Here is a 15,922-nt window from a genome sequence, read left to right as displayed (position 1 = left end):
AATGATAAAATCACTGCAATATAGTGGGCCCTTTTTCTGGTTGGGAATTTGAGACCGTGTCAACTGTGCCAAGGGGCCCGGCAGCAGGAAGAAACAGCAAGCCAGGGAGATTTGGAACCATAATATGAGCAAGTTATACAATGTAATGTTATAATTGTAGCCATTGGGAGCTGGGCCCCAGGCTGGGGGAATGGAATCTCGGGATCCTCTTCCTAGTTTAGGATGGGGTCACTTTAGGGGCACAACAAGGGTGCTGCTTCTCCAGTTTGGTTTTGAGGTCACTTGACAATCAGGGGTGGTTTTGTGAAATCAGATAAGGACTCTTATTGGAACCACGAGGGTGAGGAAGCAGCAGGAGGCTGTTCTCTTTAAAGGAGGAATGAATCGCTCGGGCCCCCCGTGGCTGCATCTTTACCTTGGATTCTCAGCTATGTTTGACAGGGCTTCTCTAATTTGAAGACATTTTGATGGGGATTAAGGGAGAAAACTGGAGGCCCAAGTCCCACAAGGCTCCGCTCGCTGCTTCCTGGTGGCAATGATTTAGGTGAGGGGCAAGGGGAGGTCACTTAGCTCTGTACAGACACTGAGGGGCCCATCTTCCCACCTTGGATTCCCACCAGATCGGCTGGAGGCTCCCTCTGGGCTCCACTGGGCCTGGCCTGCTGGGAATATTAGGACAAGGCCCAGGATATCTGATCTCCCCGGGGGCCTTGGGTTTGCAGCCACACCTTATTTCCTGTTGGAAGGAGCATGCCACTAAGATCCAGGGCCCACTTTGCTGCCTCTAAAACCTGCCCACGGTGGTGTTTGCAGTAAGGAGCTGCGTTTTGATGCGGCAGGAAGAGCACCTTTCCCAGCTGCCACAGCTTAGCCCTTAGCCCACAGCACATGGCTGAGAGCCACCAGTTAATTCACCTGCTCCCTGCCCCCTCCTCCCACTGCCATCACCACCGCCACCAAGCCCACTGCATTTTGCCCAGTGGAGGTGGGTGCAGAGGGTTGGGGTGGGTGCCAGGGCCCAGGCTGGGGTAGCACCCAGTGGCCAGTGTGATGAAAGAGGCCCCAAATTCCCACAGGCAGCCAGCCAAACGGGTGAATCTCCAGCAAGTTCACATTGGGGGTGAAGGGAGAGGGAGGGGAAAGACAAGAAGACCCCCAATTTTAGAAAATCCACAATACATTTTTTGATCTCTTCCCTCCCTCCCTCCTTCCCTGCTTCCCTCTGCCCTTCCCCACCCCACAATAGGACATCGACAGAAACTAGATGATCAGACCAAGCCCGGGAGCTTGTCCTTTTCCGAGCGGCTCAGTGAACTGGAGCAGCTGCGGCGCACAGCCATGAGGGTCAGCCCACACCACCCAGCCCCCACACCCAACCCTCGTGCCTCCTTGAACCACTCCACTGCCTTTAACCCTCAGCCTCAGAGTCAGATGCAGGGTAAGTACCTGGATGGAGCCCGCTTCGCCTCACCCTCACCTGGGTTCCCATCTGCAGCTGGGCTCCGTGTGCAAAACCCACCCAGACCAACCGTGGTTTGGCCTGGGTGCCAAAGGGAGATCCTCAAACCAGCAGCACCACTTGGAGCTTGTTAGAAATGCAGAGTCTTGGAGGCTGGCCTGTTAGCTCAGTTGGTTAGAGTGGGGTGTTATAACCCCAAGGTCAAGGGTTTGGATACCCATACTGGCCAGCTGCAAAAAAAAAAAAAAAGAAAAGAAAAGAAAAAAATCAGTCTGTGGCTCCACCCCAGACCTACTGAGTCAGATCTGCATTGTAACAAGATCCCCAGATGGAGAAACACTGGTGCATGGGTTATAGAGGAGATATGGATATGGATATCCATATATGGAGATATATAAAGAGAGAGAATTTTTTTAAGAGTTAGCTTTAGCTGAGCTATTCTGACCTACCCATTAGGCTTGAAGACACACACACACACACACACACACACACACATCAAGCCAGGTGAAGATGGAGATGTTTCAAGTTCTTATCTTCAGGTTATTTGTGGGTTTTGTATGTAATCCTGTTTATGTTTTTGTTTTTGCTTTTTTTTATTATTAAGAAATAGTAGGAATTTATGGATGCTATCACATCAAGGGTATTATGTGCAAATCAAAAAATGGAGGTTTCCCCCACATGGGGCTAGCTGGCAATTGGCAAAAACACTGTAAAATGCAATAATTGCACAAAACCCACTATGCCAAATTAGATAGTACACAAAGTTCATTTACACTGTAGAACCACTGACGTCAGTGACTGTTTGCTCTGTGATACCATTTCAAATATCCAAAATGCAGTCATTTTCTCTGTGCCATGTAGGACACAGCTGTATATGATATGGTCACAGTAATATTTCTTTCTCAAAGTAGCAGGCTTGTTAAACTCAAAGGAAAAGCTAAACAACACATCTGGAGAAAAGGGCAGGTGGCCAGCAGTGGATGTGGTAGCTCCTTGCTCCTCTTGGAGAGCAAAATTAGCTTCCCCAGGCGTTTTCTGTATGGGAGCTGTATTGTATTGTAGATGTACAGGCATCCTCTGTCTTTAGGGTTTCTGGGCCAATAGCTCTCTTTCAGGGTTAACACGTGGGGCTCTAGCAGGCAAAGTCCACTCTTTCCATGGAAGGGAACAGCCCATCCCACTAGCTCTCACAGTCATGTTTCTGGAGGAGGCTCTTTTATTTGAGTGGAAAATTCCCAAAGAAATCTTCCCATAAGATACTATGCCCACAGCTGTTAAGTGGCCTGTCTGTAGAGAAGCCCTTTTGTGTACAAACAGAAACCTAAAGCTTGATAGAGGGGCTGCCTCTCATCTACAGTCCCATCTTGGAAGAGTTCCCATGAATCATCAGTAATCATTCAAAATAGGCAGACTAACTTTTAAAAATTCCAAAATGCAGGCGTATATGGTAAATTAGGTTCAGTGGTACAGTAAGTGAGAGATGGGCTTGGGGTGAAACGATACTTTTCTTCTAAGAGAATAAAACTCTCAAGATTCTTTTGTCTTGTGTGTAGGGTCATTTGAATTTATGTCATTTTCAGGACTCCATGTGTAAAATCAAAGAGAAGACTTCTGGTTTCTTATTCTCTCTTTGCTTAACTGACCATTTATACTGCTATGTTGATAAAGGGACTTGCCTTTTTCTGCTGATATCAGAACCAAAAATATTAAGCATTTTTAAAAGGCAATGGAAAATTCAACCACATGGGGGCCAAATGAAATCGTCACCAGTGAGTCTGCTTTGTTCTGGAAAGTTTTGGTGAGGAGTGAATCTAATCTGATTTCCCTCTTCATCAGATATTCCTCTTTACCAAAAAAATAAAAAAGGAGGTGGCATGTTGAACCCTTGTCCTCAGCAGTCAGTAGCTCTTGGGTGGAGGCACCGCCGTGGACGGACCGCCGTGGGCGGGCACTGGAGTACTGCATGCTTAGCAGAGAACCAGGTCTCACACAAAGCATCACTCCTTTCTTGTTCCTTTTAGAAACTATTTACTTCTGCAACTGTAACTCACTTTTAGAGTGCCTGAGGGGCTCGGTCACTACTCTAAAGAAAGTGTTAACTGTATTGCTTATGTTCTTTCTTTCTAAAATATGAATTTGATATTCAGTAAAATTGTAGGCACAACTCTTTAAAAATAAGTATTGAGGATATTTTCATGTAAAACTACTTTTCCTTTTTCTTTTTTATTTCCTATGAGAAAATGCTATTTTACTGTAGTAATGTTTTGAGTAGAACATTGGGCTTTTTTCTCTTGAAATTAGAAAGCTAATGGGGATAATATAAAAGTTTCTTTCAGCCAAGACCTTCATTTTGTTCTTGACATGTAGAGAAATGGTTATTTTCCAGGCTTAGCTCTAGAGCTTCTATACTATGTTTAAGAAGATACTTTAAGAAATACAGCATGTGTTTATGGCTTCCTTTGAAATAGCAGCAGTAGTTTTAAGAAAAATATCCCACAAGTAGTCAGAGCAGTTCCACAACAGTGTCTCATACACATGTGAATGTTTTTCAGCTTTACAGAAAAGTCAGTAGCTGGGGGTTCAGAGAGATCACTGGGGTTTATAGAGAGGGTAGGGAACCCTGCCTTGCTAGCACTTCACCTATCAGGAGGTTTACACTGCCCCTTCTAACTCTGTCAGCAGGAAATCACGGATGTAGAATAGCGCCTCTGTTTATCTAGAATCAGATGTTCATGAGAATCACTCAAAGTAGATATCTTGAATTATCTGAAGCAGGGTAGAGATGGAGAAGGGGGCAGGTTGCCATGCCACCTAGCCAATGTTTATTTGTTGAGGTTTTAACTATAAAAGGGCCGAGGCTAACTGCAACTTCCTATTTTACCAAGTGTTAAAATTGAATAGAAAGCTGTTCTGTCACAGCTACACGTTTATGCATGTCAAGATATCACCATTAATTTCTACAGTTGAGTTTTAGAATTGCCTTTTAAAAGATGGAACAGAACACACTCTAGAGAGATAGTGGTACCCTTGCCTGTCGGTCACACCTGCCACTTAGAGATGGCTTCAGGCAACCCAAGCAAGTAATTTTAAGAATCTGATTCCTGATTTACCAAACATGATGAACTACATTTAAGGCAATGTAGCTTTCTCCTTTCTGGGAAAATAGAGAGGGAGTGATATGTGCTGGTGTAGAAAACTGTTAAACCTAGATAAATTAAGAGGCTAGTTTTGTTCTTGTGTGCATTGGTTGCCATAAGCATCTTGTGTGTGTTGGTTGCCATAAATCTAGGCATAAGATTTAACTCTTTAATTGGACTAATTGTGATATATTTTGGCATGGGTGAGACCTTTCGTATACATTATTCTGTTCTGACAGCAATCCTGTTGATAGAGAAACTGAACCCCAGAGGTTAAAAATTGCCCAACATCTCCAAGATCATATGTAATTAACTTGGACTCAAACCCAGCCCTTTCTGCCTGCAAAGTCAGTGAAGGGTGGGGGGTGAGGGTGGGTGGCATGTTTTCCTGGGCTTATACTCTTACATCAAGGACTGATTAGCTACAGGGCTGACCAGTGTTGAGAAGAATCCCAGTCACCAAAGGAGAGATAGGAGAATGTTGGGCTAGTCACTCATTTGGTATTGAATGTGTTCTGTTATGATTAGATGTTGGTAATAACAATAATAATTTTGGGACCAGGCTCTATGGCAAGCTCCTTAAAAAACTGTTTCCTTTTGGTACATGTACATTTTTTAAAGATGGGTAGGAAAGAAAACAACGCAAAATAATGAGTCTCTAAGCATGAGTGAAAGAGGGACATGTGGGCAGGGAAAGGGCTTCCCAGCCCTTCTTTGTTTACATTATTGGGGCCACTGCCTGGCCTTCCTACATGGGAGAGTCTCTCTTGTGAGGCCCACTGGGACAGAAGCCTTCTGTGATATTGTGAAATATATATATTTGGTCTTCATTCCTGTCCTCTCCTGGCACACAACTCTTAAAATCCTTAGAATCTGGAAAGTGTGGTGTCTTTTCATATGCTAATGAGTTGACTGATGGCTGGCAGTCCCTAGGTAGGTTCAGAATTGGGGCTGGGGCTGGCGCAGGAAAGACCAAAGCAGTATGAGAGGGTTGGGACTTTCTGCACACACACACACACCCCCCCATCCAGGGAGGGCAGAGAGGCTGAAGTTTGAGTCGATCACCAATGGCCAATGACAGGATTCAGAGAGCTTCTGGATAGCTGAACATGTGGAAGTTTCTGAAGAGTGGCTTGCCCAGAGAGGGCATGGAAGCTCCGTGCCCCTTCCCCATACCTAACCCTATGCATTTCTTCATCTGCATCCTTTGTAATACTCTTTTATAATAAACCAGTAAACATAAGTACATGTTTCCCCAAGTTCTGTGACCCACTCAGCAAATCAACAGAACCCAAAGAGGAGGCTATAGGAACCACAAATTATAGCTGGTTGGTCAGAAATTCCAGAGGCCTGGGTTTGTGAATGGCATCTGTAGTTGGGGGCAGTCTTGGAACTTAGCCCTCACCCTCTGGGATCTGACACTATCTCCAGGTAAATAATGTTGCAATTAAATTGAATTAGAAGACACCCAGCTGGTGTCTACTAGAGAACTGCTTGCTTGCTAGTGGGGAGAAATCCCCACACTTTTGGTCACAGAAGTCAGAAGTCTTCTGTGTCAATTGTTGCTGAGTAAAGCGAGAAAAACACACAGTTTGTGTGTGTGTGTGTGTTTCCCATACATCTTCTTAGTGTCCAAACCCAGGCAACTTCTGATCAGCTTTTAAGGAGCGTGGATGCCTTACTTTTAAAGTTCCAAATGGTTCCCCTGACCTCTCACATCATCTGCTGATTTTTACTATTCCAAATGATCTTTATTTTGATGGTTATTTTCCCCAAAAGTTAAAGTTAGCTTGGAAATACCATACTCTGGTGCCACTGTCGGTGAACTCTTTGAGGTGCTTAATTGACTTTGTGTCTCAGCTGTACGGGGTTACTTATATCAGTCTGATTCTTCATCACCTGAATTGGCAAAAGGAAGAAAACCTTTCCACCTTCCCGGAGAAGGAAATAAATCCCCTGCATAGCACTGTTTCTCTGTCTCTCTCTCTCTCTCTCTTCCTCTCCCTCTCCCCTTCTCCCTCCCTTCATCCTCTCTCTTCCAACAATTCTAGAAATTTAAAAACAAAGGGGGGGGGCACTGTTTGATTACCTTGGAAATAGGTGCCACAGTCAAATACCAGAAATTCTCATATGTAAATCGTATGTAATTCTCATATGTAAATGGAATTTAATGTTACACAAAGCAAAGTATTCAGAGTGCTAGAAATCAACTTATAAGACCTGCTATGCTATAAACATGGCAAGTGAATGATTTTATTTTAAAATAGCTCTTATCTAGGTGTAGTGAGGTTTGAGAGCATTTCAAGGTCTACAGCATGAGCATCTTACAGTGAAAACAAGCCTGAATGAGGTGTTCCCATGAATAAATGAAAAGAAATGAAGGAAGAAAGGGGAAAGAGAGAGGAAAGCAGAACCAGTGGGATGAACGCAGTGAGGCGCCGTCTGCTGGGGGTGGCGTGGGAGCGCTCCTACCCTTTTCCGTCACAAGTTCATAGAAGGAGAAGCACTGTCAAGGCAGCAGCTGGGAACTCAGTTTCTGGTTTCCACATTCTTAGCTAGTACAACATAACTGTAAGTTTAAGGGAAATCTGGAATCAGACGAAGGAATCGCACTATAGACATTCAGAAAGGATAAAGAAGGCTGGGGAGAAAGCTATGGCTTTGTCTTCTCTTTTAAGAACCTCCTGGTCCACCAGTGCCCTTTGTTTCTGGAGTCTGATGTGGCTGGCACAGTCTGTTGTCCCTGCTTTCTAGTCACTCACTCAGTTACTTCACAGCACTTGGCACGGTGGCCAGGCCTTACATTTATTCTCTGTGCTCTACTTATGGACAGGCACAGTTATCAACACAGTACTCCCTGGAACAGCACTGCTCAAATGCCTGTGGTGTCTGTACAGGCACCTTATTGTGTACAGCTGAGTACACAATAAACCAGCCCTTCAAAGAGCTGACCGTCTGGCGAGTCATCAGCACCCTAGCAGTCGTTAGCCATTTGAGCGAGGCTTCAATGTCAGACCAAACGTTTTCATGCATGTCATTCAGAGTGATCAGATCATGTTTTCGTGCGCATGTTTTTAGGACTTTGTGGATATTCTTTCTAATTAGAAGATAAAAGTGTTCACTTTGGAGCTTGATCTTAATGATGAAATATTCCCTCTGTGGACTGCATATGTTCTGATCTCTTCCCTTATGTTTGTAAATCTATAGGCCAGCACACACATACAAAAAAGGTTTCATTGGGAGGAATAATAGCTTTTGACAAAGCTATAGTTTGAGCAGGCATTTGATATTGATGGCTAAACAGCTGGAGGGTTAAGCTGGAAATCTAACGGCCAAGAAAGATAACAGAGCATCATGGCTAGGAGTAAGGGCTGACAGGCAGACCGCTTCAGTCCAAAACTGGTCTCCAGCACATATACTATTGGGCTTTCGGCAACTTAACCTCTTAAAGCCTCAGTTTCCCATCTGCAAAATGGAAGTGATAACTGTACTCACAGATCCTAGGACCACCGTGAAACACAAAGCAGTCAGGTAAGCCCTCAATAACTGTTACAGTCAGCAACAACAATACCAAATTTATTAGTTTCCTGAGGCTACTGTAACAAATTACCACAAACTTGGTGGCTTAAGACAACAGAAATTTATTCTCTCACAGTCTGGAAAGTCAGAAGTACAAAATCAAGGTGTTGGCAGGACCGTATTTCCTCTGAAGGCTCTAAAGGAAGATCTTTCCTTGCCTCTCCCAAACTTTGGTAGCTCCAGACATTCTTTGGCTTGTGACCACATCTTCCTGCCTCTTCTTCTATCACTACGTGGCCTTCTCTTCTGTGTCATCTCCTCTTCCGTGTCTTATAAGGACACATATTGTTGGATTTAGGCCCCACCCAGATAATCCATGATTACCTCAAGATCTTTCACTTAATTATAGCTGCAAATACCCTTTTTTCCAAATAAGGTCACCTTCACAGTTCAGGAGTATAGGACTGGACATTTCTTTTCTGGGGCCTCTATTCAACCCACTATATCAAGCTGCAAATAATATCAGGCCACGAATAATCAGGCCACTGACAAAAGGCATCAGGTGAGTACAGAGATAACTTTTCCATGTCCATCCTCCAGAACAGATATGGGAGACAGATGAATGTGAACTCAGTGACCCATACCTGAATGCCCATTTATGGTTCTGGCTACTATGATCTTAGCCCATCATTTGCTGGAACTCAGCATCATGATACTTTTATTTCCCAGCCAGGAGAATATATGAATTTTTTTTTTCTAGATGACATAAGATACTTGTTAATATTTTTTAGATCACCTATGTAGATAGAACCAGAGGTCATGACAGTGGTGGAGAAGAGGGACTCTTTTCCTGTGTCTGAGGAGCAGTGCCAGACGAGGAGACAGGAGGCCTGGGTGCCTCTTGCCCTAGCCCCCAAAAGCTCATGACAGCATAGATGATAGTAAGCAGAGGAACCAAAAATGATGTGAAGACCAAAGCCAGCCAGTTGGGATAAACTCAAGAATTTGACCTCCTGGACAGAGCTAGGCATGTCACTGTTGTTTTGAAGCAAGCTGCCTTTTTAAAAAGTGGTTTTATTGCGAGGCATTGTTGACCAGACACCCATTTCGAAAGGATGGTGATTTACTTTGCAATCTCAGTATCCCTGATTTACAAATCACCTGATGATAGCCTTTCAAATTTGGATATTTAAAAAAAGAAACTTTAACTATAGCCATGGAGTAGTACCAAAGTTTACCCGAAGTCTGTACTGAGAGAAGAACAAACAGTATTCTGACACGAAGGACAGCTCGAGTCAGACAGCTAGTCCTTGTGGTTTCTCGGTAGGAGCCATTGTTCTGCAGACTGAATTGGTTTTTACACATTTACATTCTTTCCTCACCTTATGGAACAGAAATGCAGGCCCACTCTAATTCAGTCATCGAATGGCTGAAAAATCCAACATTTGTGACCTAAATTATGCTGAAGAATTGTAATTCCTTTTGTCTTTGCTATTTCCCTCTGGTCCTCAGAACACCCCAGCCTGACTTTCAGGGGGAAGTGGACAGAGGCAGAGGGTTTCACTCATCTCGATTGTCCACAGCCACCTCCATGCCTATTTGTCCTGTATTTTCACATTTCTCTTTCAAAGCCTTGGCCCATGTGGACTTTCTTATTGTTGAACAATCCCTTCAAAGCAGAAGGACAACCCAGTTGTTATGGAGATTAACAATACCGATTGCAAAACTCCTGTAAATAAAATCTTCACTGACGAACCCAGTTTCTCTCCATAGACTTTTCTTCCATAATCTTTTTCTGGCACAACATTTTATGTTTAGATGTTAGAGATTCAATTACCAACCACAGTAAATAAGACAAAATAAGACAAAGAAGTAGTATAGAACTCACCCTAAAAACAAACATTGGCCAGTCATGATTATTTTTTGTCTCTCTGTGCACTCCTGAGAACTGATAGGGGAAAAAGGAATGTACCACTTCTTATCCAGTTGATTTCTAATTAGCAAGCTGGAGGAAGTCTTCAGGATGTATTTAGCCAGTTCAGAGACTCCTATATGGCATGAAATAGAACATTTACTGTTTTAAAAATATAAGCAGTTTCAAGAGAAAACAACCACTGCACTAAGGCCCTGAATGAGTCAGGTAGGAGAGCTTGGGCAGAAAAGAAAGCCATTTCCTCCAGACACGAGGTGAAGCGCCACAGTCCCGGGCGTTGTCATTCCTACCACCTGGCAGTCATGTTTAGGGTTCAGAACTTTCCAAATATAGCTTCAAGATTTTGAAAAGCATTTTCCAATTCTAATCTCCATAGATCATATCATAGGGGTTAACCACCCTTTTTTAGGAAGGGAATTTCCCTTCTTAACGATGAAAGTCCCTGTTTCCTCCTGGAGGGAATCAGCATAGAAGAAAGGGAGGAGATGGTGACTGTGACCTATGCACCTAACCGCTATGGGGTCGCTTGAAACCTGAGCTTTGAAACCTGCCAGGAACTGAAATGTGTTTATTTCTTCATACATCTTGCTTCTGCCACCCAATCTGAATTGCGTCACTGAATCTGAGCCTCCGTAAGTCAATGTAATCAGTTCTGTTTAAGAAGATTTGGCCAACGGCAGTGGCCAGCCCAGTCCTTCTGGGAGTGTGGAGGAGGATGCGAGGATCCTTCAGTTGGTGTCCTAAACACAGAGCATCCCTAGGGAAGGTCTGTGAGTCAGTGCTTACTACCCTGGGTGTCAGTGGCTCACCGTCTGAGACAGTTAAGTCTCTCAGCTCTGTAAATTGCTGGTTCTTGCTATGGAAAAAATCCTCCTTATCCTACAGTTATCTGTGTTCAACCTGAGTCATTCCAAGGCCAGGTTCAAGACCTCAAGACACAGAAAGCTTATGCCATGCCAATCCTCCTTGCCTCATCAGAAGAGCTGTGCACACACACTTGCTTTGGGATTTTTAAAAGAACATCTGGTGATAAAAACAGAGGAAGAAATAATGTGACTAGTGATTGCACTTCTTGGAGCTGTAGGTCATGCAAGGGAAACGAACATGGTTGTTTTATTAAGTTTCATGGGATGATTGCACAGTTGTGGCCACTCTCCCTCCATTAGTGCATCTCTCTGCACATATCGGATGGCAAATTATATAAAGATAAAGATATTAAAATATCTGTAAAAGTCAGCATAAGCTCAAGGGCTCAACTTGGCCTTTCTGTCCGTTAAGTGGTTTATTTAGATCTCTCATCTCAAGGTCTGTTAATCTTTTTCTGTACTTTGTTGTAAATTGCCCGCTATGTGGAACCACCGCAGTTGCCTGAATTTTATGGCGTGCTTCTGTTGGGTCATCCAGTAAGGCTGGTGTCTCCAGGATGGACGCAGAAACTTTTGAGGTGTGAACTGCTTCCCACCCTTTCTAAAACTGCAGCATGTGTTTGTGATTGTGTTGTTGCTAACGCAGTTGTGGCAGCAATATTATGACAAGCATATTGCCTGGTCCACACGTTTACCAAAGGCAACAATAAGACAACAACAGCTGCATTTATAGAATGGACGGATGTTGTGGGTTCGTCAAACCCCCACCACCGACCACCCATAGCTTCATGACACCATTGGGGTAAGCGTTGTCCAGAAGGTCCTTCCTGCAGCATTTGCTCTGTTTGCACATGAGCTGGCACTGTTTTATTTACCCCCAAGTCCCAGTCCCCTCATCTGTCATGTAAGTGGTAAACTGGGTGGTCTTAAACAGTAACATTCTGTAATTCTGGTTATTGTAGCTTCCAGGCATTAATGGTTCCCCCCAACATTCTCAGGGAAACCAGTAGGGGTTCCCCAGAGCCCCTCACTGCTGCCTCTGATTAAAAGGCTCTTTTGTGGGGAAGGCCATATTTTTGCTGTGTGATCGAGCTTCAGGAGGCTCTGAGCCACAGTATGTTGCTAAATGAGAAAAGTCATTACCCAGACGTGGATCTGTTTAATTTAATATCATTTTCCACAAATTACAAACATGACTTTAAAATTGAATTTGTGCAAAATTATGGATGGCCAATTCAGGTGGAAGGGAAAGGAAATCTGGTTATTCCTATTCCAGAATCTCTTCCCGATTTCCTCACTTGATTTTTTCACGCCTTGGGGTGGGGGTGGGGGATATGCATTAGTGGGTCTATAAGGAATTACTGTTATTTTCAAACTTTCACCCTGGTCATTCATGGCTCCCTCAGAGGAAAACACAGAAGCCTGGAGGTGTCAAGGGAGAATGCCAGTTCTTCCGTCCATCCGTCCCATCAGCCAGGATAGAGCTATTCTTCCCATCTTATCATCAGAAGGGACTCAGAATAAACACGCAAGCCCCCAGAATGCACTTTATGAGGAAAGCTGAATGGGCACCCATGATACTAACAATAAGAACTGTGTGGAGGATAATGGATTTGGGCTTTGAAATTCAAGTGCCGGGTTGGCCACTTCTTAGTTATGCGACCTTGCAAGAATCACTCATGTCTCCGGCACCACTGTTCCCCATCTGTAAAATGGGCATGATGGTCACAGCACCTCACTCGTTGTGAGAACTGAATGAATTAATGTGCATAAAATACTTGATACCTAGCACATCGTAAGCACTGCATGTATTTTCTCTTATTACTTCATAAAGTTGTCACAAGGATATATTTTTGTCAACTATTTAGCATGGAGCCTGGTAGGCTTAAGAACTTAACAAGTGGTCAGTGCTGTTCTTTTTACTGTTCTTGCTGTTTCTGTGCTCTTATCGTTGATGCTGGTGTATTCGCAGGGTGCTGCACATCGGTCCTTTCCTGTGAGCCATGCAGCACTCTGTGATCATTGCCTGTAGTGTCTCCTTATTCCTCAGTGGTGACAATAGCCCTGGGGTAGATAAGGCAGTAGTGGTGTTTGTGATGTTACCACTGTTCCACAAGACCAAATGGCAATGGTAAACTGTTAAATTGAAAAGGATCTTAAACTTCTTTGCTCAAAGCCTCTCAAGGCCCAGGCAGCCTCGGTGATATGTTCGATGGAGGCAGACCTGGAACCAAGCCTTGGGCTCCAGCCAAGGCTCTTCCCATTGGCCCTTCTGCCTTGGACGTGGCCACAGAACCAAGTCTCCACTGTTTGTGCAGACCATTTGTGGGGACATTTTACCGTGCTCTCTGCCTTACACCACCTTTTTCTAGAAGTACACTGTCTCCTCCGTGAGATAGGTCTCTATTCTCGGATTGTGTATCATACATTTCTTCTGCCTCTCCACATTTTCAAATGTTGAATTTCGTGCTTGCGGAGGGATTTTTTAAAACAAGCAAGGATAGACTATCCTTCTCAAACCAACCTCCATCCTTCTCAGCCCCACAAAGCACCCCAGCCCTGCTCGCTGGGGGTTGGGGGACAAACAGCTGCAGTGAAGTTGGCAGGTCACTTCCTGACCACCAGGCCACGTGGGCAGCGGTCAGGGCTGAACCCTGACCTGTCCCGTTACTTGCATGAATTGGGCACATTCAGAGAATGTGAATGGTCAGCCTCTTTGGCATTTTTAATGAACCATCTACAAAAGGGTTTCTTTGAACCGAGTTTCACCTTCCTGTGTGATTTTAAGTAAACACCTTCCTGTGCTGATTCTGCCCACAGCCCGGCCCTTTAAGCCTGCATGAGGCTGTGGCTTGGGCTGTCAGGCCAGAAGTAGGACAGCAAGCAGGTGTGCTAGTGACAGAGCAGAGCCGGGAGCCACAGCTGTGGGAGCGTGAGGTGGCACTGGCAGGCTGAGGCTGGTGAGAGTGAAAGTCCCCTCATCCCAGCTCAGGACACTGATGCCAACTTCATGCCATTTACTCCCTAAAGAGTACACAGCAGTGACCAGATCAAGGTGTCCCTGTGACAGCCATGTCCTTGCATGTGAATTCAGGGTCAGGGTCATGAATAGTAGGGCCAAAAGCTACCCTGGGATGTCACAGGAGCTGGCAGACACCCAATGCCCTTCTCTCAGAGGCACTGGAGAGGAGGCTCCTGCATTGACAGGGTGGCTTCTGGGCTCCCTTCCTTTAGTAAGACTTGGGGACTCCGTAATCCTCTCCCCTAAATGAAACTTATTTAAGAGTTAATCAGGAGAAGTAGGGACTGGAGGGCCTGCACTAACTAGCCATGCGGACATGGCACATCTTCCTTTGACCCCATAGCACATGGCTCTTGAGGTGTCATGACCACATTCCCAGGGGGCTTGAGCTCTGGGCTTGCCTCAGTAGTCTGTGAACCCCGTTTCTAAAGAACAGATAAGAAGAGGAGACCAATGAAGGGAGATGCCTTTTCTTCCTCAAAGAAATGGATCCACTCAGAAACACAGCATACAGTGGTATTGCGGATTTTCCCCCAAGGGTAATGATCTCTCCTGATTTGGTCAGTTCTTACAGCGACTTTGAATTTCTGACCATTGGAGATGAGTGAATCAAAGAAAGCCAGACAGAATGAGATGGCTGGCCTCCTCTTAGATAGATGAGCAACTAGAAACCCAGAGAGGTTAACTGACATGCCCAAGGTCACACAGACAGTGCCCATATTTAAGCGCCGGCTTTCCTCTGCCGTCCTTCCCAGTTGAACACATTCCTAGTATTTGGGTGTAGCAGAGTGAACCATCCTGAGCAGTCCCTTCAAAACAGCACTTAGGTGAAAGAGGGGCTGTCGGAACAAGATAGGGCAGACACCAGTGTGCCTCTGCGCACTGCCCCACCCAGTTTCTCATCTTTATATTAAAAAAAAAAAAAGGCTCAAATAACCCAAACAGGCAGGGTCTGATCTGCAGACAGTCTGCAGGCATCTGCCCAAGAAGCTGCCGGTCGGCTGGTCCATCCTCCTCTGATTTATGTTGTGTGTGTTAAGCCCTAAATTGTTGAGTCTCTGGCTGGCTGCAGTGGTATTACTGGAGGGCTGGTGCATGTTTTCAGCTCACAGAGCTGGCTCGGGTACTGGAGGTGTTGGCCCCGGATCAAGCCCAATCTCACACCTGTCTGAGACAATGAGGGCCTTGTTAGACACATCTCCAGTCGAGGCGGCTCAGGCTGCTTATTTTTCACATTCAGAACTGGAAGGAGGGGGATCTGGGAGGAGAGGGACAGGGAGAAGCTGAGGGGAGACTTTGGCAATGCTGGGGTCAGCTGCCTCCTGTGCCTTTTCCCTCCGCTTCTCCCTCCTCTCCGCCCCCGACCCCCATTTTATAAGCTTTTCCTTATTTTTGGAAATTAAAAAGCAAACAATACCAACAGTAGCCCTCTTATGAAGGAGAATTTACTACTGCAAAACAAAGAGTTCGTGGCCTGTTGTAGAATAAATTCCCAGTTATCACTGGGGTTGAGCAAACCAGTGGAGAACAGGGGTGAATAGGTAGGGTATAGCCCCCACCCCACCCCAGTGCTGAAACTTGAACTCTTTCCACACTGATGGGGTCTGTCGGTGAAAGGTTTTCTCTCCTTGTTTTTCCCTCTACTGCTGACATTTCAGTGACTGCAGCAGGAAGCAGAGGGGACTTTTTCCCCAGCTCTGTCTTATTCACTGATGAAATAGCAAACTGTTCTGTCCAGTTCAGCCTTCCTGTCCCTTGTGATCAACACAGAGAACAGTGCTGGCCACTAGGACTCACTTCTGCAGACCCCTTGCAAATACAGTTCTCTAAAGACCCGACTTGGGGTAGCCACTGATAGGAACTCTTCTGATTCCAGGCTGGCACCCCTTAAGGTTAATGGCTCTGAATGATCATTATTCAGTCAAAGCCACTCTGAAGTGGCTTACTCTTCATAGGGCCATACAGTGTGGAGTTCCATAGGATAAG

General features: G+C 45.0%; 1 protein-coding gene across 2 annotated transcripts in view; it reads left to right on the top strand.

Annotated features, from left to right (window-relative positions):
- The window catches only part of RUNX1 (RUNX family transcription factor 1), a 91,256-nt gene that overhangs the window by 47,424 nt on the left and 27,910 nt on the right, over positions 1-15,922 (top strand). The window contains exon 4 of one of the 2 annotated variants that reach the window (XM_063079101.1): positions 1,247-1,438. The exons of the other annotated variant lie outside the window; for it this stretch is intronic. Coding sequence (XP_062935171.1) covers positions 1,247-1,438 — 192 coding nt within the window. The remainder of the gene's footprint in view (positions 1-1,246; positions 1,439-15,922) is intronic. 2 annotated transcript variants of the gene reach the window in all.

Source organism: Cynocephalus volans, chromosome 1 (assembly GCF_027409185.1).
Source record: "Cynocephalus volans isolate mCynVol1 chromosome 1, mCynVol1.pri, whole genome shotgun sequence".
Classification (NCBI taxonomy): domain Eukaryota; kingdom Metazoa; phylum Chordata; class Mammalia; order Dermoptera; family Cynocephalidae; genus Cynocephalus; species Cynocephalus volans.
This window is presented reverse-complemented; position numbering and strand designations above follow the sequence as displayed.